The sequence below is a fragment of the Diadema antillarum genome, unplaced genomic scaffold (assembly GCF_040938485.1).
Source record: "Diadema antillarum isolate AM-2024a unplaced genomic scaffold, OU_Dant_1.0 scf00000180, whole genome shotgun sequence".
NCBI classification, from domain to species: domain Eukaryota; kingdom Metazoa; phylum Echinodermata; class Echinoidea; order Diadematoida; family Diadematidae; genus Diadema; species Diadema antillarum.
In genome coordinates, this window is record NW_027271069.1 from 3398617 (window position 1) to 3425651 (window position 27035).

General features: G+C 38.0%; 1 protein-coding gene across 1 annotated transcript in view; it reads right to left on the reverse strand.

The window, feature by feature from the left end:
- Positions 1–1153: 1153 nt before the first annotated feature.
- The window catches only part of LOC139723088 (WD repeat-containing protein 48-like), a 31414-nt gene continuing 5532 nt past the window's right edge, over positions 1154–27035 (reverse strand). Inside the window, exons 2-16 of the mRNA XM_071634358.1 lie at positions 23852–23992; positions 21653–21728; positions 20903–20985; positions 19595–19724; positions 18672–18760; positions 15462–15563; positions 14039–14329; positions 13155–13337; positions 10056–10163; positions 8364–8460; positions 5635–5721; positions 4413–4672; positions 3648–3724; positions 1701–1902; positions 1154–1286 (exon numbers count right to left, since the gene is read on the reverse strand). Of these exons, the coding sequence (XP_071490459.1) occupies positions 1182–1286; positions 1701–1902; positions 3648–3724; positions 4413–4672; positions 5635–5721; positions 8364–8460; positions 10056–10163; positions 13155–13337; positions 14039–14329; positions 15462–15563; positions 18672–18760; positions 19595–19724; positions 20903–20985; positions 21653–21728; positions 23852–23992 (2031 nt within the window). The 3' untranslated portion in view covers positions 1154–1181. The remainder of the gene's footprint in view (positions 1287–1700; positions 1903–3647; positions 3725–4412; positions 4673–5634; positions 5722–8363; positions 8461–10055; positions 10164–13154; positions 13338–14038; positions 14330–15461; positions 15564–18671; positions 18761–19594; positions 19725–20902; positions 20986–21652; positions 21729–23851; positions 23993–27035) is intronic.

Below are 27035 nucleotides of genomic sequence, written 5' to 3' on the forward strand. Positions count from 1 at the left end.
CCCCCTCCCCCCCCCCCCCAAAAAAAAAAAAAAACATTCTTTGCAAACCACCAAATGTTTTAAGATCAGTTTCTTCAACACTATTAAAAAAAAGAACAGAATATGCAGAAAGATAGTTGTACATTCATATTCTCAACCACTGAATGCGGTAGACATTAGGATCACAAAGTAATCTTGAACACAACTTGTTTCACATTCCCTGAATTCCTTTGTGCATTCTTTGAAGTACGGCATATTTTTTTTCCCACCCTTCAACACGCTGTAAATTCAAACTTGCTTTAGAAAATTGGACAAGAAGTGACAAACATGAGACAAATAATGGAAGGTATGAATGTGAAACCATGTTTCACTTTGATACCATAACCAGAGAAGGAAGCTAACTTTTTGGAATTCCACTATAATCTTTCACCTGACTGGCCCAAAAAACAGGGGCAATTCCACATTAAGCGACTACTGCCAAAACATTCTCACAATGATTGGTGATTGGGAAAGTTGTAATGATACCTTTAATACAACCATGCATCTTTGCTGTAAAGAAAAGAAAAAAAAAACAACAACTGCATTTTTATCCTCTACAAAATAAAAGCAAGAAAAAAAAAGTTTACATAGTAAGTATGTGGCTTAAAGAAAACTACTTTTAGCTATGTTCAATACTCAGCACTGAAAAAAAGAAAAGACACTCTAAAGGTCTAGCACTTGGTTGCGCACACAGAAGAAGTTGTTGAGTGTGTGATGTACATGAGCATTGCTGGTCCAAGCCTTTGTGATGATCCTTCCTTGCTTTGCAAATGGGGCTACAAAACTTTGAGGTAAGGAGTAAGTATAGCGAGGAGGCTGGAACTGGTACTCCTCATCATTCGAGATACGCCCCAAAGTTGGTTTCTCTGTATTGGTCTGTTCAAATCCAGTGAGTACGGTGAAATGGAACTTGTTGCAATGTTAAGCAGCCTGGAGTTTTGAATGAAGAATTTTGAAAAAAACTTGTGCAGTCCATACAATGATCGGCTGAGCTGGACTCATGGATAGTCTCTGATACACCAGGAGTTTTCTTGATTTGGGATTTTATTATTTTTTATTTTTTTGACATGGACTTCTGCACACAAGAATGGAAAAAAAAAGACAGAAAAAAGAAAGAAGAATGATTGAGCTTCACTATAAAAGTCCCATCTGGAGATAAAGTCTCACGTCCCACTGGCTTGCTTGCTTCGGTAGAGCAAGGTCAGGTCGCCACCACTCTTCCAGATGAAGTGTTTGACAGTTCGGAGGTCCATGTTGGGATCTAGTACCTGCAGGACGTGTGAGATGTGGCATGCATGGTATTAGTGAAACATAGTACAAACCTAAAGGGGAGTTCTGAACTAGTTAAAAGTTAACCCGAAAACCAAAAAAGATTGAACATTTACATACACAACAGGGGAAAATTTGTAATATTTGGAGATTTTGATTGCAAAATGTGCTAAGTGCCATCTTCAAATATTTTAAAGTAGTCCGTCATCAGATAGAGCAAAATATCACATTTTCAGTGATGCCACATTTGTAACATAACACAGAATATTCTTGAAGTTATGATTAAAAATATCCCAAATTTTCTTCTCATTTTCTCTGTTGTTTTAGCAACTCTAATCACAAATAACTCAACTTAACAAGAATGGAATTAACTCCTTTTGCAATCAAGCACCTGTTTGGTACCCCAAACTCACTTGGTCTTGACAAAGCAGCTCCACCTTCTCCTCCGAGATGCTGCTCAGCTCAGAGTCCCTGTCGGCGCCGTCTCGCGACGTCCCGTAATCGTTGGTGGCGGCCCCGCCCGTCGACGAGGCCGTGTAGGCTCCCATCACCTTCTCGTAGACGTGCTCCAAGACTTTCCTCACCTGCAGCATGTCACTGGCTGATAATCTGTCTCTAAACAGAAGAAATTTCCCAACAAAATGCGACTCTTTAGATTTTTCAGAGAAAAGAAGTAAGAGAAAATATTCTAGACAAAAAGGATTCTGCAGTAGGTCACCCACTTGTTTTTCACTGCTGGTTCCCTCAAAAGATACTGTAAAAGTGGAAGTTTTCGTGCATTTTTTGCAACATGAAACCAGGGCAATAATGAAAACACATAAAATTTTGGCTTGTTATTTGTAATATCATACAAATTGAACATGCTCCATGATGCACTATACTGGATTGTAGAAAGACAACTACTAAATAAATTATCCCGAGTGCTATTTTGTTTCATTGAGGCCGCAGGCCAGGGTGAAGAGAACTGTATAAGGGAGTTCTATAGTCCAGTACTGGTGCATCAATGGAACATGCCCTAATTGTTATATTAAATGGCTCCTCGATCTACATACATTTTCCATAGCTCTCACCCTCAAAGTACTTGATCTAAAATTTGACTCACCGTACTGTTTTCTTGCATGCAGAGCGATAACCTAGTTTACGCACAGCTAGCTCAGCCGCGTATGTGCGTACTGCTGAGCAGACTTGCGTATAATCTGCTACTTGCTGCCTCCTGCGCTCTACGCGCGCATACGTTGAAAGGCTGGGCCTTGTCCTTCTACGTCCCTCGCTGCGCGTATTTCTGCGTAGACAAGGCGTATGCGCGCTGTAAGCGTTCGGTATAGTGGCACGACTGTGCACTATACTGAAGTTTTCCTGCAATCATGTGATGCAATCTAACCAATCACAATGCATATTCTACGTACCCTACCTATTCTCTACTACAAAATGTATCTTATATTTTGCTTCCATGGCATTAAAAACACAAAATAATTTTAATAATGGTGTGAAAATTTCCACTTTTACAGTATGAAAGAATGAGTGAATGTGCTCTTTTTCCATCTCAAGGACAACATCTTAGTTTAAAGGGGAATTTCTGACAATTTTCATAATTTTACATCGTGCAGTACATATACGGACAGCTCCATGTATAAATTTGTGGAATTTATTGCGGTCCTACAGCAGTGAAACCAATCCTCTAAAACCCCACAACAAATTACATGTACACTGAACAAAGATGATGACATAAAGGGCACACATATTTCAGAAATGTAGCAATGTAATTCCAATAAAGTACCACTTGCCTGACAAGTTCATGGTGCCTGTATAGAATTCCTGCATGCTTTAATCTTTTGTTTTGCTTCCATGAGCCCCGCTCATACATTCTTATGGTGAGGCTGCCATGTCATTATCCTTGTTCATTGTGATTTGTCATTTATCTTAAAAAAACATTCTTATTCATCATCCCAATCACTATAAATTCTTAAACTCTGTACCCAATATTACAAATTTATAGTTGTTCAAATTAAGTCTGAAAGTCACCCGCAGTTTTCCTTCAAACAAAAAATTACACCCCAACCCTGCATCGACATAAAAAACAAACAGTTTGAGTGATCTACATTCTATTGCACAGTTGCTAGTCTTCTCCCTGAAGTCTGGAAACTGGATACATCACATAGAATTTCCTCAACATAGAGGAGGGTTGTTTTTTTTTTCAATCGGAAAAGTAAAGTGAATGTGCTTTCATCTTTTGATATCTTGTCAAAGAGAGAAAGTTTGTATGCAACGAAGTTTGGAAATTTCAGAACCTCTATCAAATCGATAGGAATGAATAAATCTGCTAGTCCAGGATACATTCAACTGCACTCAATCGAGCTTACTTCTTCAAAGTCCTGTTGCCTGAGGGGTTTTGGGGTTGTAGGAAGAATGAAATCTTGTTGAATTTTGGTTGTGTATGCTGCAGAGAGAGAACGAGAGAGAGAGGTAAATGAAAAACCAACCAAATGAAATACAAATTAGTTACCATACCCTGACATTGTTTCCACCTGAATAGATCATGTATACAAACCTCTTTCATAGGTATCATAAATAGTCTTTAAAAGTGCAGCTATGAAAAAAAAAATCAATTGCCTAGAGTCATTTTGCACTGACGAAAGGTATTGTATTGACTGTAATATGACAAACTTTCTCATCCTAAGGATAAAGAAAAACCCAAAAAAGGAGAAAAATATGTCTTGTGACTTGCATGAAGGTAATGTATGTTATGTTATATTGAGCATGACAAACTTCAAGCTGCAGAAAAGTTATACGAGAAGGAAACACAAAGATGACAACTTTGAAGTTATTCAAAAATTCATTCGGAGTACAACTATTAGAATCATTTTCATAAATCTATAGTCTTCTTTCAGCAAAAGACAGCTGTCTGCAGAAACTTTGTTCATACATAACTAAACTGTAAACTAAATTCACAACGTATCCTTGGCAATTGCAAAACAAACAAACAAACAAACAAACAAACAAACTGCTTACTCTTAAGGATTTCTATAATGAAAAAAAAGGTGGTGACATCTTAACATCATTTCAATATCAAAATTATATCACATCTTCTGAAGAGTATGCTTTCCTGCGTCATATGACCAACATACCTCAACGGTGACAGAGACCACCCACTGCGGGACGTTCTCATTCAGCAGCATCCGCTCCGAGTCGCCGCTGGCGTCGCGGCACAGAAACCGGAAGAGCGTGCGACCCCCGACCTCGCTGAAGATGACGGGGGTGTGGGGCGGGACGCTGAAGTAGCTGTTGCCCTTGTTGATGACCGAGTGCGGCGGGTGAGCGGTGGTCGGCGACGACGAGTCCACCGTCAGGTTGATGTCGTCTGTACTGGTGTCTATCCCGTTGACCGCTGTGGAGCAAGGTTTGTAAGGAATGAAACATTTATCAGCACTGGCATGGCAATAGGCGCGATCATACCAAAAGGATTGATTTACGTTGTAGTCAACTTCACCTCTGTCAAATCCACAGGGACTGCAGAATATTCATTGATTAGTGTAAATTTTAACTTACACTATAGAATTAAGACATGTTTACATCCATCCCAGGTAGAATTTTTCTTTGACTTAGCCAATGTTTCGACTCATGCGAGGATAACTTGACTGTGTAATGAAGGGAGGTGTGAGACTTGCAGTTTAAACCATCTTTACACTTACCTAAACACTGCACACACAAATTCATAATATTACTACTTTTATATGCCATTGCTTTTAATAGTATATTGTATATCTCACACATTTTACATTTCTGTAGCAAGTTTTGCAAATTGACAGCCAATCATGAAATCAACAATTTTCTTTCTGTGACATGCTTTGTCGAGCTGAGAATTGTAATCATATAACGGCTACTCACAATAATGGCAAGCTCATAGTCTAGAACACAGTACTAGGCATGCCTTTCGATTTAGCAATGTACATGTTGCAGTGACATTGCAATCTTGACTCGTAAAGAGGCACAACAGCCACGTAGAAACACAAAATGTGTAATTCAATTTGATACAGAAATCCCTTACATGATGCAGTTTCGAAATGACAGGAAAGACATAGACCCTGCAACCACGATCTGAAAGTACTTACAAAACTGACAACTGAACAAAAGTAGAAAACTTTCAGCATAATTAATTGTGAATGAAAAAGCAGAGCTTAGTCATAGAGTTTATCATTCATGGCAAAAAGCAGTTGAGTCATATTTTGGTGCAGGCAAGCCATGTGAGAAAAAACTGGGACAGTTAAAGACTTTGTAGTTATGTAGTGTCATTGTACAAACATGTTATCAAAACTGAGTCCTCCAGCCAACAAAACAAATGCCTCTTACCATGCCCATTAATGCTGTCTGGATCGTAGGCATGCGTTCTTGGCCAGTGTTCTAGTAATGCCTGGAGAACAAGCCCTCCAAAGTTGACTGACAAAAAAGAGAGTAAGAAGAGAAAAGAAAACATAAGAATTGGCCCTACATAGCAGTAGAGAAACCAATACTTTGAAAGCCAAGATCACTCATTGATTCTTCTTCTTTTCTCCCCCCCCCTTCTTTTTGCAAATAATAATGCAGTCTAATGCATTACAGTGCAGGTATGGTCATACAAAGTTTCCTGTGAGAAATTTTCTTGGAAATACTGACGATTAGTTCATATATAATACTTTCCAACACATCACAAGCTGTCCATTCTAGACGAATTCTGAAATTGATACTCACAACCACGATAATGTCATATGTTTTATTCTGCTACAGCTGTACAACACTTCAACAGTTAGAATGAAAGGATTTTGGAGTCAATCCCACAATTCGACAATGCTTGTATCTTCCAACATTATCTACACAACTTTGTACTTGAAGATGACATAATGATAAGGACAACATCCACACAGTTGGATTGGATTGGATTTATTTATTCAATACTCCATAAAAACCATACAAACAAACAGAGAAAATACACTACATATAAGTACAAATACATTACATTCAAATTCATGTCGTCAAATTTGTATAAAATAACTGATATGACTGCAACGGATACAAAATATAAACATCAACATAAGAAATCATGAAGCATTAGGATCTTGACAGGAAGGCGGTACCTTATATGAAGCCAAGTCCTTTAACATGTACCAAATGAATATCATATAAATTACAAAGTTGCAAACAGCAGCACACAAAAACTAGATATATCGCTACGGCTACTGATATGCCTCCGCCATAATGCATGGTTCTCCTAATAGGTCTATAGTACAATGTCTTGACAATGTGTGATGACAGTTTCACACAATTGGCAAAATATTAAAATGACAGGTTTGACACAAATGTGCTGAATGTTCACTTTTTCTAGAACTAGGTTCAATTGGATGAATGATCAAAATGTCAGAGTGCAGGTATTTGGGGAACTGATGATTTTTACTTGACTTTTGACCCTTTTATAAGTCTATGCATTGAGCAATTTTCAAGGTATTGAGAAAAAGCATAATTTCAGTATCAAATGGGAAAATAGCATTATCTAAACCTGGCCTTTGACCTTTGATCTCACAGTTCCAAAGAGAATCACTGTTAGGTTGAACATGCATAAATATGTAAGTTTCATGACGATACCTTGAGTTACTTTCGAGATATGGAGGAAAAAGTGCAATTTAGCACTTTCACTTGACCTTTTACCTTTTGACCTTTGACATTTTGGCAAGAAACTTCCCCAAAAATATATATTGGGTAATACATGCCATACATCAAGTTTGAAAAAAAAAACCCTTCAGGCATATTGCATTTTAAGGAAAGTAGTGATATTTTGAGGAGTTGACCTTGACCTTTGACCCCCTGACCTTTGACCCATGACCCCAACTTCCCTAGATAATCACTGCCCATCGGTACAAGCATATATACTAAGTTCCATGAAGATACCTTGAACCATTTGCGAGATATGGAGAAAAACATGAAATTTCAATTTTTTTTTCACAAAATAACCTGTGACCTTTGACCTTTGACCCTGTGACCTTAAAATCCACACAAAGTATCATCCCCCAAGGATATACCCTCATACCAAGTTTGATGTAAAACCACCACACGGTTCTTGAGATATCGACAAAAACATAACGGGACGGACGGACGTACGGACGGACGTACAGACGTACGGACGTACGGACGTACGGACGTACGGACGGACGGACGGACGGACGGACGGACGGACGGACGACCCGAAAACATAATGCCTCCGGCCACTTCGTTGCGGAGGCATAAAAAACACAGAAAAAAACATAGACACACACACACATTAAACAAAAAGTATATATATAGTCTTATCAAAAATATTTTCTATGATACATTTATTCTAAAGATTGTCTGTCACTCAAGTACTGCTTAAGATGGGTTTTAAAAATCGTAAAAGTCTGCAACAAATGCAAAAAGAATAAAGAAATAATTAAATGTTCTTTTATTTACTCATATTGTTCCTGTGTACCTGAAAAGTTCTGGTTCATGCATCCAAACTCCCAGCTTTAATAGATATCAAAAAAGACATCCACTGCTGTGCTTAAAAGGGATAGTACAGTATTGGTGGAGATGAGAATTACGCTTTTAACTTTTTGTGAGATACCAAGAAAACACTTATGATGAAATAGTACAGAGTATACCATTTTAAGAGGAATTAAAAGTTTATTTGATGAAAATTGGGTTTTGGAATGAATGAAACATCCAAAAACAAAGTAAAACAAAGCGATTGTACAGTAATAAAAGGTGGGTCCCACACCTTATTAGAATTGCTCTGTTTTGGATATCACAGCCATTTCAAAACCAATTTTCATCAAATAAACGTTGCATTCCTCATGGAAATACATGCTGTTTCATATTTCATAAGAGGTTTGTCATTATGTCACCAAAAAATGTTAGAAACCTGAAATTAAGTCTCAGCCAAAACTATACGATCCCTTCAAATTGCTTCTTGCACCCCATACGACAGTGTATGCGAAGACCCCTCTCCCCCTACACACATACATACAAACACACAAACATTATTGAACAAATAAGAGGCTAAGGGTTACCCACTACAAATACAAGCTACCTACCCTTTGTGTCCGGTGCATCAGCCGGTCCTAGCTCACTGTCCTTTGAGGATACCCACGCTGCAAAGGCGTCTGATTCTTCGAGATGGATACACAGCATCTGACGACAAAACATTGTGGAAAGGCAACATTAGAGAATGAAGGGGGAGTCTTCATAAAGGCTATGTTTTATGGTGCATGAACAGAAAGGCCCGAATTCACGAATGTGGTACATATGAAACCTTGGTTTAAACCGTGGACAAAAACCATGGAGCGGCAAATGTCGCACAGAATATTCTGTTACGAAATTGGTCATTTCGTCAACAAAATGACAAAATTATAACAAAATTATCATTTCGCTGACGAAATGTTCATTTAGTTACAGAATGTTGTCATTTAGTTACAAAATAATCAGTTCATCGACGAAATGACTAATTTCGTAACGAAATATTCCATGCGACACTTGGCGCTCCATGGTTTTTGTCCATGGTTTAAAAAAAGGTTTCACTTGTACCACCTTCGTGAATTCGGGCCAAAGAGACTAGTGTAGAAGGGAATATACAGAATATTGTACCTGCAGGGCTTGAAATGCTAGTGAGAGATTCACAGCCTACTTCAAAGAGCATTATAAACACTGATGTTTTAGAACATCCTGTGCGCTATAAACAAACAGATAATGTTTTAAACATCAGTGTTTAAATACTATTCCTGACTGCACAGAGCACCATTTGTTATCTCATATGGGGTATACATACAGTGCTCTGAGAACTCATAACTTTCAGCTCATCACACAAATCCTGTTGAGCAAGAAGTTGAGCTCGTCCTCAAATTGCAATTTCAGAGACCTCTGATAAGATGGGAGAACATAACAATATGCTTTTCCCATGAGCAAACGTTCCACTGTCATGCCATCATTTTTTTTTTAAATCCATGAATGGTATCTGACTGACATACAGATACATGTATTGTACAGCATCTTGTGATGGTACAGTGTAGGACAAAGATGTAAATGTGACCAATGACACTAAGTTCACACCTGTCACTTTTATATTGAAAGATATGTGTACATTGTACATGTACTTGGTAGTAAATAATCAGCATCACGGTCTGAATTGGTCACAGTGGAACTTCTTTGATAGCTTTCATTCATTTGTCAAACCTCATAGCATTAAGTCAAACATTTTAAGAATGATCTTTAGACATGGCAAGGTTATTACTGTAAAACGAGGAATATTCGCATGCATTTCAATTTAGCGAATTTTGCGAGCGCCAACATTCGTGAAATTAGAATGCGCGCAAAAAGTTCTTGCCCACATAATATGCATTGGCTGCCAGTGGCAATTCGCAAAAAAAATTTCATGCTGCCCGGCCAGAAAGGCCATTGGCTCTAATTTGCGAAATTGTTATGCCGCTTACACATGTATATCGTGTTTAACAGTAGCCATTGCTATAGGAAATGAAACAAGCCTTTCCTGTTTAGTACACAACTAGTTAATAACTCGAATAATAGAGTTTGAGAAATAGTGCATTTTGAGTGATTATCATTACTTTGTATAAAACAAAACAAAATAAAACAGAAGAAATTTGATTTAGTTAGGTGTTTTGAATATGTTGGCATTTGTTTGACTCTGAATTAAAACTCTTGTTTTCAGTTGAGTCTCTAAAACTACATGTATACTGTCTCCACAGGCTGTTAGTACAGGGTACTGCACTTACCCCAATCTTTAGATCCACTGTGAACCAATTTGGTACGTAGATCATTTGAAATCTATTTTTGATTTCAACATCAAAGTCTGCATGGCCCAGATCTTCTACTTTCTTGGCCTGGCACAAGAAATAGAGAGAAAGAGGGAGAAAACATGCTTACAAGCAAAAGTGTATCATGAAGAAGAAATATAATATGTGATCCTGCACCACAAAACAAACAAAAAGTCACCAGACATGAATTTCTAATTAAGACCATATTCTGAAAGAGCAGACTTTATGCTTTAAAATGATGTATCACTCAAATCAAATAGACTCTACTAACCTATCTAAATATTGGAAAGAAAGCACAAACTCAGGAAAAGTGTGAACTGAGAAAAGAGGCTCTGAAGTACAGTGTCTATTCAAGCGCTTAATCTTTACCAAACAGCACTGGCTGTGCAATGAATGGGACAAAAAACAGGAAGTAAACCACCAGAGTATCAACAATGAAGGGATTATTGGATTAAACTGAAATTAAGCAGGCATCATTAACACATTCTGTCCATAATTGATGCAATCTTTCAAAGCAGTAGCACTATCCTTTCAAAAGTTATTAGAGTTGAAAGTGAAGAGTGTGTACAAAGTTTTTCAGAAAGGAAAAAGGGACTTTAAAGACACACGTAATCACACTATTCTACCAAAAATGTTCGAGATAAACTGCTAAAAAACACACTTTCCCGCCTGTTTTATGATACCAAATTTTAGCATAATGTAACAGAAGACCTGCTCTTTCAGAAAATATGAAAAAGTCAAGATCGGCTAGGTTGACCTATTTCACCTACACTTTCAGTCCTCACACAAAATCAGTGTGTGCGACTTTATGTTCGTTTTGTGGTGCGAGGTCACATATAAGACATTTTTTCAATGCATGCGTGACATTACTGTTCATTACCATTGCCAACAGGTGATATCTCTTTGTACATCTTGGCTTCCCATCAGGTCCAGGGGCCCGTTTCATAAAACTTGTTATCAGTGACAACTGCCACATTTCTATGACAAATTTTCTTTCAGCCAATCAGATGCAAGGATTTCAGTAGCTTGTCACTTCTATGACAACTTGTCACTAATGACAAGTTTTATGAAACGTGCCCCAGGATCCACTACAAGATAATTCTGCTCACTTTCAAATGTATCCATGGTCTTGCCCCTCCTTACTTATCTGAACTCATAACCATCCGTCACCTATCCCGGTACACCCTCCGCTCCTCACAAGGTATCACACTGAATCACCCAACTTCCAAGATGCTGGCCACACTTGGTGATAAAGCATTTTCATCTGCTGCTCCCAAGCTGTAGAATCAACAACCCAAAACTCTCCGCAACCAGCAATCTCTCGTCACCTTCAAAAAACATCTAAAAACCCACTTGTTCCGTTAATATCAATAGTCCACTGGTAAAGCGTATTTGAACATACATGTTTATGGAAATTGTGCTATATAAATGTATTATTATTATTATTATTATTATTATCATTACATTTGATTTTGAAAGATAGAATTTGAATTATGACTTGCTTTACATAGCCCATAAGAAAACCAATGAATGTTTGTAAGCAAGCAACTGATGGCTGCAGAGTAGAACACAATGAGAATCAAAGTAGACCTCCGGATGATTTTCAGATTTTTACATTTGAACAACTATAAATTAATTATACTGAGGACAGAGTTACAGAATTTGTGATTATTGGGAGGAAGAATAAGAATATTTTCAAAATTTAGAGCAAATTGCATTGAACAAGGATGATGACATGGCAGAGTCACCATAAGAATGCATGAGTTGGGGTTCATGGAAGCAGAACAAAAGAAAGAGGCCTGCATAGATTATACACAGGTGAACTCGCAAGCAAGTGGTATTGTAGTGGAATTAAACTGCTACATTTCTGAAATATGTGAACCTCCTATGTCATCATCCTTGTTCAGTGTAATATGTTTAAGGTTTCTCAAAGTATTCTTTCTCTGATCAAGAACCAAAATAAATTCAACAAATCTATACATGGAGCTGTTGATTTATGTACTACATGATGTGAAATTATGAGAATCGTCTGGAATGTCCCTTTAAGGGCCTTGCCAGGGGAACTTGAACCAAGAACTGCATGATTGATAGTCCCTGGTCCCATCCAAAGAGCTATGACAGTATCGCTGTCAATTTCTTAATTTTTTTTTTTTCAGATGATTCACAAATGAACGTACAGCACTGAGAAATGGTGACACAGCAGGTCCAAATAATCTTTCTTTATTTTGTGTTTGTTTCCCTGTTGACATATTTTTCAATGTCTCTTTTTTTTTTCTGATTTCCAACACCTTGGATATAAGTCTGTTCACATGAATGGATACAAGGGGACTACAATGGGAAACACACACCAAACTTTTAACTCTTTATGTGCCACGTTTGCACGTCCGACTCAGTCTATGGCGTGCTAACTTTGCATATTCTGCTCAACAAACAAAGCTGCCAAAACTGATCGATAAATCGCTAATCCCGCGGTACAATCAAAGTGTTTCTCGCGCTTTTGTTCCTCTCACATACGGCTTGCATTCTATGTGGTGAATGACTATCAAGCGGTGTTCCCCACTAGATTTTGCATGTACTCTTTAAGTTTCTGTCACTATTTTAGGTGCAAAAGTCATTCCTTCACAGTAATGTAGCAACTGATAATTCAAAAGAAAAATTGAAAATATAACTGTCATACATTGTATATGGAAGCAAAGTTTGGCATTCCTCTTTAACTTTGCTAACTATTATGTCCAGCTTAACAGAAATTTGTAGAAGTTATACAGATTGGAAAAACAGAATTATTTCTCTAAGCATGACTATCTTCGTGTCTCAGAATAACATGGGACACAGGGGGTTTCCACCATGGCACATAAAGAGTTAATTGGACTCACTAGCTCAGTGCAAGATTACTTGTAAGAAGTTTGTAATGCACCATACTGTTTTATAAGTTTGTTACCCATTTTTTTGGTGAATTTGCTGATGTCATTCAAGACAGAAGTTCTATTTTTGGAGCAAATGTGAAAATAACACACCTAAAACTCAAACATTCTGACTGTCTGCCAAATGGCAACTCACCATCAGCACATCCCAGAGAACGACCCGGTTGTCGGTGTCCTTCGTTAAGACGTGTCTCTTGTCGTTGAGAATGTGGTACTGTCGAATGCTGCTGCCGCCCTCTATAGTCTGCTTGAGTTTGGGCGAAAGCATCTCCCCACTGTCGTAGTCCACCGATGATCTCGACCCTCTGCCTTCAAGACTCTGCACAGACCAGAGAGAATAATTTTGGGGCTTTTTTATTTGAAATTACAGTAACATAGATAGCTTCTTCCATAGGTGGTTACTGTTTTGTGCTAACAGTAAACCCTACAAATTTCCTCTAAACTTTGCTTATGGTAGCATTTGAAACTACAGAAGGACTTTCATCATCTTTTACTTTGAATCATCTTCAGATTCAAGGGCAAGATACATGTATAAAAACATCTTTACCATTTGATTGTTTGGAACAATTTGGCATAAATGTAGTTTGTAACTGAAGTGTATGTGTAACAATGATTCTCAATGTCACAACAAAGACACTGATTGTCACACTACAGCAATTCAACATTCTACAAAAATCATGTCACAAATGCACTAATTACTACTCTGTAAAATAACAGCTCTGACGTGACTGACAATGCATGATCAGTTGTTCTTCATTATACGACTGCATGCTCACATGCCTAATGGCCTCAATTTTAAAGGAAGTTTAATTTTAGCCCAAAGACACTGAAATTTTGTCTGTTAAATGTGTGTGACAGTTCATGTACATCAACAGACATCCAATAAAGAAAGTTCGCTGATACTAGCATGCATGCCTATTTCATACTTGTTTTTGTCAGTGGACTAAAAATTGACTCATGCTGGCTTTGTGGATTCAAGCCTTTGTGTTTACCGTAAGATGCACAGGAGAGGATTCTTACCCATTGGTTGAGATGTGACCTCGTCGTTGCGACCCACAGCCCGCTCTCGTCTGGAAGCAGCTCGATTCTCAAGACCGGCGCACTCTCCTCGCAGACCAGCTGGCTGGCGTCCGGATTCCTGATGTCTGTCTGGTACACGCAGCAGTCGCGGCCGCCCGAGTAGAACGTGGTGAAGGCATCGTTGGCCTGCAGCGCCCAGACACCTTCCTCATGTATCCTGTATGTCGCTACACAGCGCTGCTGTCCCAGTGACCACAGGCGGATGGTACCGTCTGAACTACCTGAGAGACACTGTAGGAATAGAATGGTAGGAAAAACCAATACCTTTGGTGAGCTGCTGTGAACTTATGTTGTACTATTGAGAAGCACTTTACAGCACAAATAAAGAATCAAATACTTGTATGGAAAAAGGATCATTCATATTATGAAAAAAGAAGAAGAGTAAAACTGATAACTGTGTTCATGACATTTTCAGATGACATTACCAGAAACTTACAAAATCAATAATTCTTCAATACGCTTATAAAGCTGGATTAAATCCCATTCCTATGAAAGTTTCATGCATTTTGTATGGTAGCAAAGTGGGCAACAATATTGTTTAGAGTCTGTTATGAATTTACAGGATACAAGTATACAAACAAGCTGAGCACACTTGGAAAGATGTTAACAATCAACAAATCTTTGCTCCTAAACTGCCTGGAGAACAAGTTTGTTACCAGTGATCTTGTTCTATCATTGAAATATACAGACAACTGGATTCAAAATTATTGCTGCAAAAATTGATTTCATTCCGATAGGGATGTCCAGTTCATGAATTTGTTACCAATGATCTTACTCCATCACTGAAATAATATACTTGAAATTATTGCTGTAACAAATATAAAGTCTTATTTTGATGGGGCTGTCTAGGGTGCAATAACATAAGCTGTTCAGGCCACTCCAGACTTTTCTAAGCATGGGCAGAGAAGTTAAACTTCATAAGAATCCTGCTTCACGTTTGGCTGTTGCTACGAGAAGTTGCAATTCTTGCAAAAATTGCTGTTATGACATCTTCTGTGACATGTAATACATGAAACCAAGTGTGGTGTGACACATACTATTTGTAACTCTACAGGGATTTTTTTTTTTTCGAAGAGAAAAGGGGTTAAGCATACAACACCAAGATAAGCTTCCAATTCCTTGTGGGACACCAACACTACAATCGAAAGTCGGCCTTCTGTATGCATCTTTAATATGTCATGTCAGCACAGTAAATTTCCTCAATTCTATCATTATGGAAATCATATAATCATGACATTATTACGGAAATTACTGATAATAGAATAATGCACTGAATGAAATTACTACAAGGCCTCTACACTCTCTTGTAGCGGGAAAGAACAATAACAAAATTGCAGAATAAATGAACAAGAAATGTGGCTACCTGTGTGCCGTCTCTGTTAATGACGAGTGCCTTCACATTGTCAGTGTGGCCTTTGAGCTTCATAATCTTGGCACATGACTTGGGGTCCCACACTCTGAGAACCTTATGGGTACATGATCATGAGAAGGGAGAAGTAAAAGGGAGAAAGAAATTAGAAGAAGAGAACAACATTATGGTCAGCTCTGATATAAGGTTATACAAACTTCAAAGCACAAAGAACTGCATGTCCTCATTGTTTTTCTATTCTGTCATGCTTCATACAACTTTTACAAGATATTAAAGTGATGATATAGTATTGGTTGAGATGAGGACTCAGCTTTTAACTTTTTGTGAGATACTTACACGTAGAGACCACTGTATGAAATGTCAAAGAGCATACAATCCTAAGAGGAATTCAAAGTTTGTTTTATGAAAGTCAGTTTTGAAATGGCTGAGATCAGCAAAAACAAAGTAAAGCAATGCAATCCAAATAAAAGATGGGTCCCACCCTTTTTTCAGGACTGCTTTGTTTTTCATATCTCAGCAATTTCAAAACCAATTTTCATCAAATAAACTTAGTTTTCTCTTAGAATGATATGCTCTTTTATACTTCACAAGAGGTTTCTCATTATCTCAAAAAATTACCATCAAAAAGAGTTGGAAACCAGAAGCCCATCTCAACCGAAACTATACCCTCCCTTAAATTTGACACATACTGATACATATAATTTCAGAACACACATTAAATGATATATAACAAGTTATATTTTGGATCATCTGGTACAAGCACACTTGTATTCTTTCATCTAAACATCATCTACTGTGAAAGTATCAGTCCCAGATCTTTCCAGAATGATAAGCACAAAGTATTGTTTGCCTATCTAAAACATCACTTTGCTCCATTGCCATACCACAAGAAGGCAGCCTATTCTGATTTCTAAACCACAAAGGGATTATCTGGGGCATGGCATGCCATTGTGAACAGTCCAGAGTCTGTTTGCATAGACTACAGGGCGTGGAGATCCAACCTAAGGAGCAGATTCAAAGGAATGACAATAAACTGCAGGGTGATATTAACCATTCATACTTTCAAAACTTGTAGATGAACATACAGCTGTACATGGATACAGTTGTGTGTATGTACAATGTACACAAAAATAGGTGTATGATGTATGTATGCATACATAGGCCCTACAAGTATGAATACACTGTACTTTAATGTTGCATGCATGTACATGTACTTGTAGACATGTATGAACACTGTATGTATACATATATGTATTAAGATATGTCATGTACAGTGTACAAATATGTGTGCGTATGTGTGTGTCACATGTGTGCGCATATACAAATAAAGTGTATCACATAATGGTAACAATGTGAGGAAAATAGGTTCTGCGAGGAGAGACATTGTTTTGTTTTGTTTTTTGTATCAAAATGATACATCATCCCAGACTCTGCAAACTCAAAATTTATCTAAATGCCAAGAAAACAACCATATCTCATTTCACAGTTACAATGTACATCACTCATTTACCACATGCCAGCATGTCAATCCATTGAAGTACAGGGTGTACTGTAAGTCTTGGGGTATCTTTGGAGACACACAGCAACAACAGACTCTCAGTAATGATTGCTAATAAATCATATCACATCATCATACACCTTGACTGAGGCGAGTGTTACAATCTACAATGTACCATTTGAATGATGTGATGCAAACGTCATACGTACATGTACAATAGGAGGACAAAGGTCAATCACACAGTACTCATACCTTGGTACCAAATCCGAAATGTCTTCACTTCTATATCAACAAGCATTCACACACACACAAAAAACAAAAACAAACAAACAAACAGACAAACTTCACTTGCTTCATACAATGCATGCTAGCTAGGGGTCAGAAACTTGTGGAAAGTGGGTCCCCTGTGTCATATCAATAAGAATGTGTGACGAAAAGAGAGAGAGAAAAAAATAAATAAAAACACACATAAAATTAAGCAAACAAAGCTACCACTATGTACAACATGCAGGGCATTTATGCAAGCATGTCATATCAACACTACTCTCTCTCTCTCTCTTTGCCACAATAAGGCCGTGTCAGGAATAGCACCCTATAATACAGACACGCCTACCCATCAAGCCTGTGCAAGCTAGGTCAAAGGTCACTAAATAAACACAGACGATGTTTCGTTTACTGACAAACATCAAAAGAAGATTTGCTTGGCCGAGTCTGTGTAGCTGCAATGAATTGGCTGATGTTTGCAAATGGGGAGTGCTGCTGAGGTGCTGAGGTGGTGTGTGCCCTGGTGGGTACAACCCCTACACCCTCCAAAAAGACAAAAACAACAACTACGGGACATTCTATTACAGTAAAATGGTGACATACATGTATGACGTTTCCCTACACCACATCATTACACCCCCATTTTAGTAACAAAATACAGTCGATTATTCTGTGTTTGCAGATGCAATATGTACATGATTTAGGAACCAGGACAAGTCTCTGTCCATACAAAGTTCATATTCTTCTTGCATTGTATGATGAGCCATGCTTGGATGGTAGAGATCTCTAACTATTACAGCATGTAAAATTGAAAACATGGTGAGGAAAAAAAAAAATTGCTTGTGCCCTGTCAACCAAAGGGAGTCTCATCCAACAAGATATTGCATGATATGGAAGATTTTGATCCAGCTTTTAATGATAAAGTTACATGCAGTCTTTGATTTCAGTTCTAAAAGGGAAGATGTTTTACTAGTAAGAGGTTACACTCTTTCAGCCACAGATCAGTGAATTCCTGGAACAGACCCTCTGTTGTTACTGTTGAGGCATCAGTATAACACCTTCAATTCGATCAAATACAATGACCATTGCAAACAGAAGTTAATTAAATTTACTCCAGACTGCACGACCTGACCATCCCATACCTACAAGTTTTAATGTACATCACCTTGAACTTTCCAGGATCATAATAAGACTTGTTGAATGGCCCTTTGCAAGTCTTTGACTTTTATAGTGGGCATCATCAGGAAATCCAGGTGATTTGGGTTATGTCCTACTGAGGTGAAGATGCTACAACAAGTAGACAAATCTAAATATTCTTGCCACTTTTTATGGCTTTAGGTTCATCTGAACACCACATACATCCCCTACAGACAGGCAGTGGACATCTGACCAACAGACTCCACTGGACACTGAATGTCCTCATCAGAGACTTCCCACCTCACCTTTTCTGTTGAGCCGGAGATGATGACCGAACCAGACTGGTTCATGGCCAGGCTGTAGATGGAATCCTTCTGGCCATTTAATGAGGAGGCTGTGAAAAAGAAGAAGAAGAAGAAGAAGAAGAAGAAGAAGAAGAAGAAGAAGAAGAAGAAGAAGAAGAAGAAGAAGAAGAAGAAGAAGAAGAAGAAGAAGAAGAAGAAGAAGAAGAAGAAGAAGAAGAAGAAGAAGAAGAAGAAGAAGAAGAAGAAGAAGAAGAAGAAGCAAAACTCATTTTACAGTCCCTGGCATGACGATGGTGATAACGATGAGGGTAATAATGATGATGATGATGTTGGAAACTCACATCAAGGCAAATCATTCAGTCATTGTTTGTTTGTTTTGTTTCCACAAGCACAGAGTCATTTCCAGTTTCAAGTTTGTACTGACCAGTTGAAGCAAATCTAACAATTTAATCATGTTATTCTGATATCATATGCCAATATCAACCAAGAAATATCTTTACAAAAAGAGAGTTTGTAAGCACCCAAAACCATAGCAAAATGTCTCATGATAGCACAGAACTATAAAGATAAGGACAATTATATTACATATCCACAACGCATTTGCTGAAGTAAATGAGAACAGGAGGTTATAATAAACCCATCAAACACGTTGCAAGAGATGGAATGCCATGTTCACATTGTTATATTCAAGGCTGCACACTAACACATTTTTTTTTCTACTGGTTGGACCTGTTGATGTCAGACCAATAGGTACCCAATTTTGCCTTTCTTTTTTTTTTTAACTGGTCCATTCCTGAAAAGTTACTGGTCTGACAGTGACTTTTACTGGTCTGGACCGTTGCACCAGTGCCACTGGGACTTTAAATTGCCGCTAAGCAATATTCAGATCACTAAATTTGCGACAATGGTTGCATTTATCTTACTTGTGACGGTGTTGTTTGTTGCGGTGAGTGCGGTCAGGGTGTTCACGTCCCACAGAAAGATCTGTTTGTCCAGGCCGGCTGACGCCACCCACTCTTTGTCTTTGGCGTACGCTAATGCTTTGACATAGTCCTGTTTGAAACAATGACATAGAATCGCACAGAGGAATTACAACATGATGATTATGATGTGCTTGCTGCAGAGTTTGTAAAATAGAAGCAAAACTAAAGAAATACCTTGTATGAATAGTGTCCTTTGCCTTTCAGGCTGCCCCAACTGCTCCATTTTCCATCTTAGTCACTATTTTGATACTTATCTTGAAAAGTAATGGTGGAAACGTAAACTTTCGCCACTGTGATTAACCATATGTGACCCTGCACCTCAAAACAAACAAAAAGTCGCCAGACATGAATTTTTAGTTAAGACAATATTCTGAAAGAGCAAACTTTAAGCTTTAAAATGATGTATAACTCAAATCAAGTGGACTCTCCTAACCTATCTAAATATTGGAAAGAAAGCACAAACTCGGGAAAAGTGTGTACTGAGAAAAGAGGCTCTGAAGTACACTGTCTATTCAAGCGCTTAATCTTTACCAAACCGTGCTGGCTGTGCGATGAATGGGACAAAAAACAGGAAGTAAACCACCAGAGTAACAACAATGAAGGGATTATCAAATTAAACTGAAATTAAATATGCCTCATTAACACATTCTGTCCATAATTAATGCCAACTTTCAAAGCATTAGCAATATTCTTTCAAAAGTTATTAGAGTTGAAAGTGAAAAGTGTGGACAAGGTTTTTCAGAAATGAAAAAGGGATTCTAAAGACACACCTAATCACACTATATACCAAAAATGTTCGAGATAAACTGCTAAAAAAACACACTTTCCTGCCCGTTTTATGATACCAAATTTTAGCATAATGTAAAAGAAGACCTGGTCTTTCAGAAAATATGAAAAAGTCAAGTTCGGCTAGGTTGACCCATTTCACCTATTTTCAGTCCTCACGCAAAATCAGTGTGTGCGACTTTATGTTCGTTTTGAGGTGCACGGTCACATATGATTCATACGAAACAGGGAGCCAATATGTTTCATTAATTCTCAGTATAAGGAATTTAAAATATAATACATACAGTTAAAAATTTTCATACACATTATTTTTTTTTACTTTGATCACTGACAGACATTATATACAGCTTGTTCTTGCTGATAAATCTGCAACAATAATAACACAATTTCTTTCAACATTTTGGCTTCATTTATACTCAATATAGTTCGAGGACCGGCAAGAATAAAACATGTTCCACTCACCTTGTGCGTTCTTAGCGTTGACATGCAGAAACCTTTGTGAGCATTCCATACTTTTACTGTTGTGTCTGATGATGCTGAAATTACTGCAGTTGTGAGTCAGAAATGACAAATGGTTGAGACAAATGAAAACAACAACAATGACAATAACGATAAATCTTGCCTAACATGTCATGTGCTGTAAATGAGTCTGGATCGGACTTCACTTGTTTTGAACATGAACATGATGTCAACATGATAGGATTCTGGTGTAGATCTGTCTTTAGGTTAATTCCTTATTGAAATTTTAGAGACTTTTGTGTCTTTTGATATGAATAGCAAGCATCACATTTTGCACCTGAGAGATTTCTCACTCGATATGTTAACTCATCAATGAGCATTTAGGACAAAGGTACATACAGTACTGGACAGTTTAACCTATAATCACTACGCCAGTTTGATTCTACAGAAACAGATAACTACATGATACATTAAACTAAATATAAAACATCATCCAAGTTGTTTGACTAAAGAGATGTTTTTATCAATTTGGATGTAATGTGTACTTCCAGCTGTAAGTTTAAAGTGCATTGCTGCACACATTCCAACCCAACAGCTTTATAGTCACTGTATTGTGAGTAGCTATCCTATCTTAAGATTCTTGTCACTTTTCTCTGGTTAGCAGTCTTCATACAATATGGCAAAGTTTGGATACTTTTCTTGAATAGGACCTGAACTTGGGTATCAAATAATCACAGATTGAATATTCCTTACGTGTTCTTCCTCCACAGCAAAGTACAATGTCGTTGACCCAGTCTGTGTGATGCTCCATAGACTGTGCAAAGTGTTCCTGACAAAGAAAGATACAATGAAAAAAACAAAACAAAACAAATATGACAAGGGGAAACAAAATTTGGATAGGGTCAAGTTTAGGAGCTCCAGGGTAAAATTACAGCTTTCAAGATAATTATAACCACATAAATGTATGAATGCACTTTAACCTGTTGAGGACGAGTCCCGAGTATACTCGGGCAAGTGTCAATGGGAAGTGCCTGTTGTAGCGAAATCAGTCCTTCTTCAACAGGTTAATAATGGTTGCAGTATCAGTTTCCTTTCAACCTGATCAAACCGAACCATTACAAGAACTCTGGCATGTGAAAATAAGATCATATTGCATCTACATGCATGCACATGAGATCACATCCTGTTAACTCAGCTTAGGTGAGACTTGATATTGTGTTCAAGTCTAACAGTGTTGACAATGACTTGATTACATAAAGGACTGTAGCCACACATCATGTGTACTGAAACTCAGACTATTTATGCATGAAGTAAACATCTGTAGATCACTGATAACAGCTCATTAGCCCAGTAGAATCTTCCTCATTATCAAACTCTTTTTCTGCATTTACGCATCATCCACTCACTGGCAAAGTGATGATAACTACTGTACTGATTGTGACATTCAGGTGGCATATTATGTGTATATATATATCTACCATAAGATGAGTTCCCAAATCCTTGCAATCTGATTGGTCATTTGCAATGTTCACATATTTTTTTCAAACTCAATGTTCACATTCATTTACATTATTGATCTATAATTATATTGGTAAAGATTTTTCTGGTCAATTAGTAATATTGTGAATTTCTTCCAGCAAATTTTTGCACTGGATTCATGACTACGCATCATCACAGTCATAATAGAAAAATAAGTTCAAATTTAATAGCAATTTTGTAACTTTGTGTGCCCTCTCTACAAACCATATGACATTCCTATATGTGTATTTCATAAATCTGTCAAACAGGATGCACTCATATTCTTTGGAAACACGCTAATCACCTGCACAGCTTCACTTAATGGGCTCAAAGTTCCAGTAGCATTGGGATATCATGAAGTGGGAAGGCAGGCCCTGTTTGGATATCACAGAATCCCCATCATGAACTGTGTGCAGCTTTATCATTGATCTTTCTATACCTAAAGTACACACCCAGCTACAGAATATGTGACCCGCTATGTCCACAAAAGGATCCGAAAGTCGGGGGAGGACAATTTTCTGAAACTGGCATGACATTATTCCCGTACTCTTCTTCTTTAATTTCATATATAGCACAACTCATAAGAGTACTCGGTTGCGGAGATATTGATGATTTTATAAGCGCATGTCAAGTGGTTGAGGAAATCAGAGTGGGAGGCGAGACAGTTTTCACCGCTTGACAATAGAAGGCACGCTCCTAGTGACCTCCGCGATGTTCATTGAAGCTTAGCGCTAGCGGTCTATGCACGACCAATCAGCAATCAGGATGCCACACACTGACCAATAAGATCGGTCCCTCGTTGCTAGGGGTGGAGTCTAGCTGCGGCGCTAAATCAAAATCTTCGGACATGTTTCTGTTTCGTTGAAAGACGGAAAATCACGGTTTAGAAAAATGCTGATCTTTTGATCATTCAGCTTCGAAATTTCAGCAGATGATAGACAAAACATTAGACTACAAAATTATGTCAAAAACAGAAATTCACTGGTTTTGACCAATTTTGATGTTGTGACTTCAAACTCGATTTTCTCTGCTCTGCCGTCAGCGACTGTAGGATCCTTTCGTTGCAGCGGGTCACATATTGACATGAGCTGACCATTACCAATGAGCAAATGATTCAATGCATGTATTCACTGACCAATGCTATCGGTGTTTTTTTTTTTTTTTTTTTTTTGGTACAGTACTTTCCCCAGTGGGCAGCAAATAAAATTGGGTCATCCATGAACGTCCACACTACCAAGTCGTTAACCTGCTGAAGACGAGTCCAGAGAATACCCAGGTGGGTGTCTAGATGGGTAATGAGTGTTATAGCAAAATCAGTCTGTCCTTTCATTATGGATTAAGCTACAGTATACCATCCACAGGGTAACTTTGTGCATACAACAACCATTCACATGTGATATCATACACATACTGATAGTGTTGGGACCAACTCACCCTCTCACTGGCAAGATTCCATATCCTGATGATTGAGTCCCTGCCTGCAGAGTACAGTCTGTTCATGAAAGGGTCAAACTGGAGGGCGTTGACCCCTGACCTGTGCTTCCTCTCCATCTCATCTCGGATGACGTAGGACACCTGAGGCACAGGACAAGACAGACAGGGTTAATTCATTCTGACAATTTTACAGTCAACACATACAATAGATAACATCAGTGAATACAATGACAAATTAAAGCCATTGATGAGAGCAAAGATAAAGAATTTGCAGTTTTCTATGGGAAACACAGTTCTTGAAGAGATGATTACAACCTGACTAAACTACATGTAACAAAACCAAACATTGTCACATAAATCATCTCTTTTCAGTAATCTGATAGAGGTACACACTTGTACATTGTTTTTTCCGATTTTGCAGAACAAGTCAAATAAGCTGAGATATTATCAAGCTTGAAGTGTAAAACTACTGATAAGATTTGAAGGTGTCCTAAAGCTACGTATTAACCCTTGAGTTCAAATACCTGGCAATTCTGATAAAAGTTTAATATACTCAGAATATTCTAAGTCTTTTATGCAACTTTCACATCACAACACTGGAGCTGTAGTCTTCTCCATATAGTCCAGTGCTGACAGCACCAACAGTAACTTATAAACGAATTATTCTTCAAACTACACTGGTGTGTGGACAAAAATAAAAACAATGTTTCTAGTTTTACAATAAATTCACTTAATCCACATTTAACTTTCAACATTTAACTTTAAATACATCTGGGGGTAAATGCCACTTTTGAAGTGTAACAGATTCTCTCTGGATTGAGCAATGAGAAAGTTGTACACTCTATTTGTAATGAAATTATATGGAATCCAATGAAGAGCAAAGCACTTGTTTGCTTTTAAGTTTATTTAAAGGAGACCTCAAAATGATTTTAAGACTTTTGCATTTGAACAACTAAATTGATTTTTTTTTATAGTTTCATAATTTATAGTGATTGGGATGAGGAATAAAAATGTTCAAAAAACATTAAAAAACAAACATTTCAAAATTGTAACAAATTACAACTGACATGGATGACGACATGTCAGTGTCACCATTATGAGAATGCATGAGTTGGGGCTTCAAGGAAACAGAACACAAGAAGAAGGCATGCCTAGATTCTACACAGGTGAACTTGTTATGCAAGTGGTATAGGCCTAATCGGTATTTACAATGGAATACCACTGCTACATTTCTGAAATATACAGTATGAACCCTCCTATAGGCTATGTTAACAACATTGTTCAGTGTAATTTGTTTGCGGTTTTTCAGAGCATTGGTTTCTCTGCTCAAGGACCACAATAAATTCCACAAATCTACAATTGTAGTATATCAAGTAGTGGAGCTGTTGATTTACGTACGCATGTTAGTTGTTACATGATGAGAAATTAACGCATGTACGCTCGCCGTTACATATGATGTGAAATAATGAAAATCATCTGAAATGCCCCTTTGAATTTACATTCACATAAATTCAGAAATAGTTACTGTAAAAGTGGATATTTTCGTGCGACTAATTTTTCGCGCTCAGCCGGGGAAGAGGAGTTTCGCGTGTTTTTAATTCCGCGGAATCAAGACTTCAACTACTGGAACATACGGCACGCAAAAATATTTGTATGCTTTTATTTTCACTCTAGAGTAACTGCGTCAGTAAGCGGCCGTGCAGCCGTTCGCGGCAGGTACAACATACATGGTAATATACAGCTAAACACAGCATTGCACTGTTACATGCACACTACACATATACTTACACACTAGCAATCAACAAAAACCAACCGATAAAATGGGCACGATCTCTGACGAAAGTGAAATTTTCTCACCTAAATGACAACATATCGCATCCAAAATGAAATTTTCGGTACTTCTTAACAACACAGTTAAGAAACAATGGTCCAAAAAACTGGATTTTTTGTCGTTTTCTCGATGTTCATGGATTTTGAAAACATATCCTCACGTAAAATAGAATTTTCGCGAGCCGATGTGCGCCGCCATTTTTTTCGGAAAGTGGATGTTACCATCGAAAAAAAATGAGAAAAACACGAGAAAGACATCAACAGCACCGCCAGAATTGCGATCTTGTTTGCGGCCAATGCATGTGCGCACGTAGACAGAAAGATCCGTCTGTCCGGAGGACTCTTTTTATATTTTGCCATTAACGCTGTCCTCCGTAGACAGACGGAAGGTTGCAGTACCCATTGCTGTGTGGATGTTCTTAACCACTGTCTCTATGGAAAATTGGGTGAGGTACCTCACCCTTCTCGATTGCGTCTAATTCACGGCCCTAGGTCGGCAAATTTAAGCTTGTATCGTGAAATTAGCTTTTTAAGAATACATTAAACTCACCAGATTAATGAATAATCCAAAATTTTAGTAGAATTTTCAACGTAAAACACAGCCTGTCGCGTCGTCACGTTCAAACTGCAGAAACATACACTATGAATCTATTAGCCAATCACATGCGAGGTAGTTTCTATGTGTTTGTTCTACTAAAACACGTACCTCGCATGTGATTGGCTTACAGATTCAAAATGGCGACTTACAGCTTGCGAACGGCGATGTTGCGATATCGATAAAATGTCTGCGTTATAACCGAGTTTATGTGAGTATTTCGATTGCACAATTGAGAAATTTATCCCAAATATTGCTGCATAATGTGTCATGTCATGTCAAACTTGTTTGAATGTAAAAAAGCTGTCTGAAATTTGGTTTATCGTAACGTTTGATCTGTGCGCGACTGCTCCACACAGGAGCCGCAATCATTGACTTCGGTCTGTATACGGAGGGGATCCGTGAAGCCAGACGCAGTCTCCGCGGAACAGTCCCCGACGGACAGATACAGACCGATCTTTCGGTCAAGTGCGCACGCTATTTTCATGTGCTTTCACAATGGGAATTGGCGCTTACGCAATGTTCGCGAGACATGTGAAGGCGTTCAGCTAAAGATCGCGGAGCACGCGCGTATTGCATAGGGATTGTACATCGTGTCGCAAGCAGAAATACTACGTCGCATATCGCCCTTATCGGCGAAAATTGTGCCGGGTTTTGCCCTCGTAAATCATGAAAACTGCGTTGGTCAATGGTAAATTTCTTTCATGAAAACAATTGCATTAATGAATAATCTTGTCTATGATATATGAAATGGTTGAA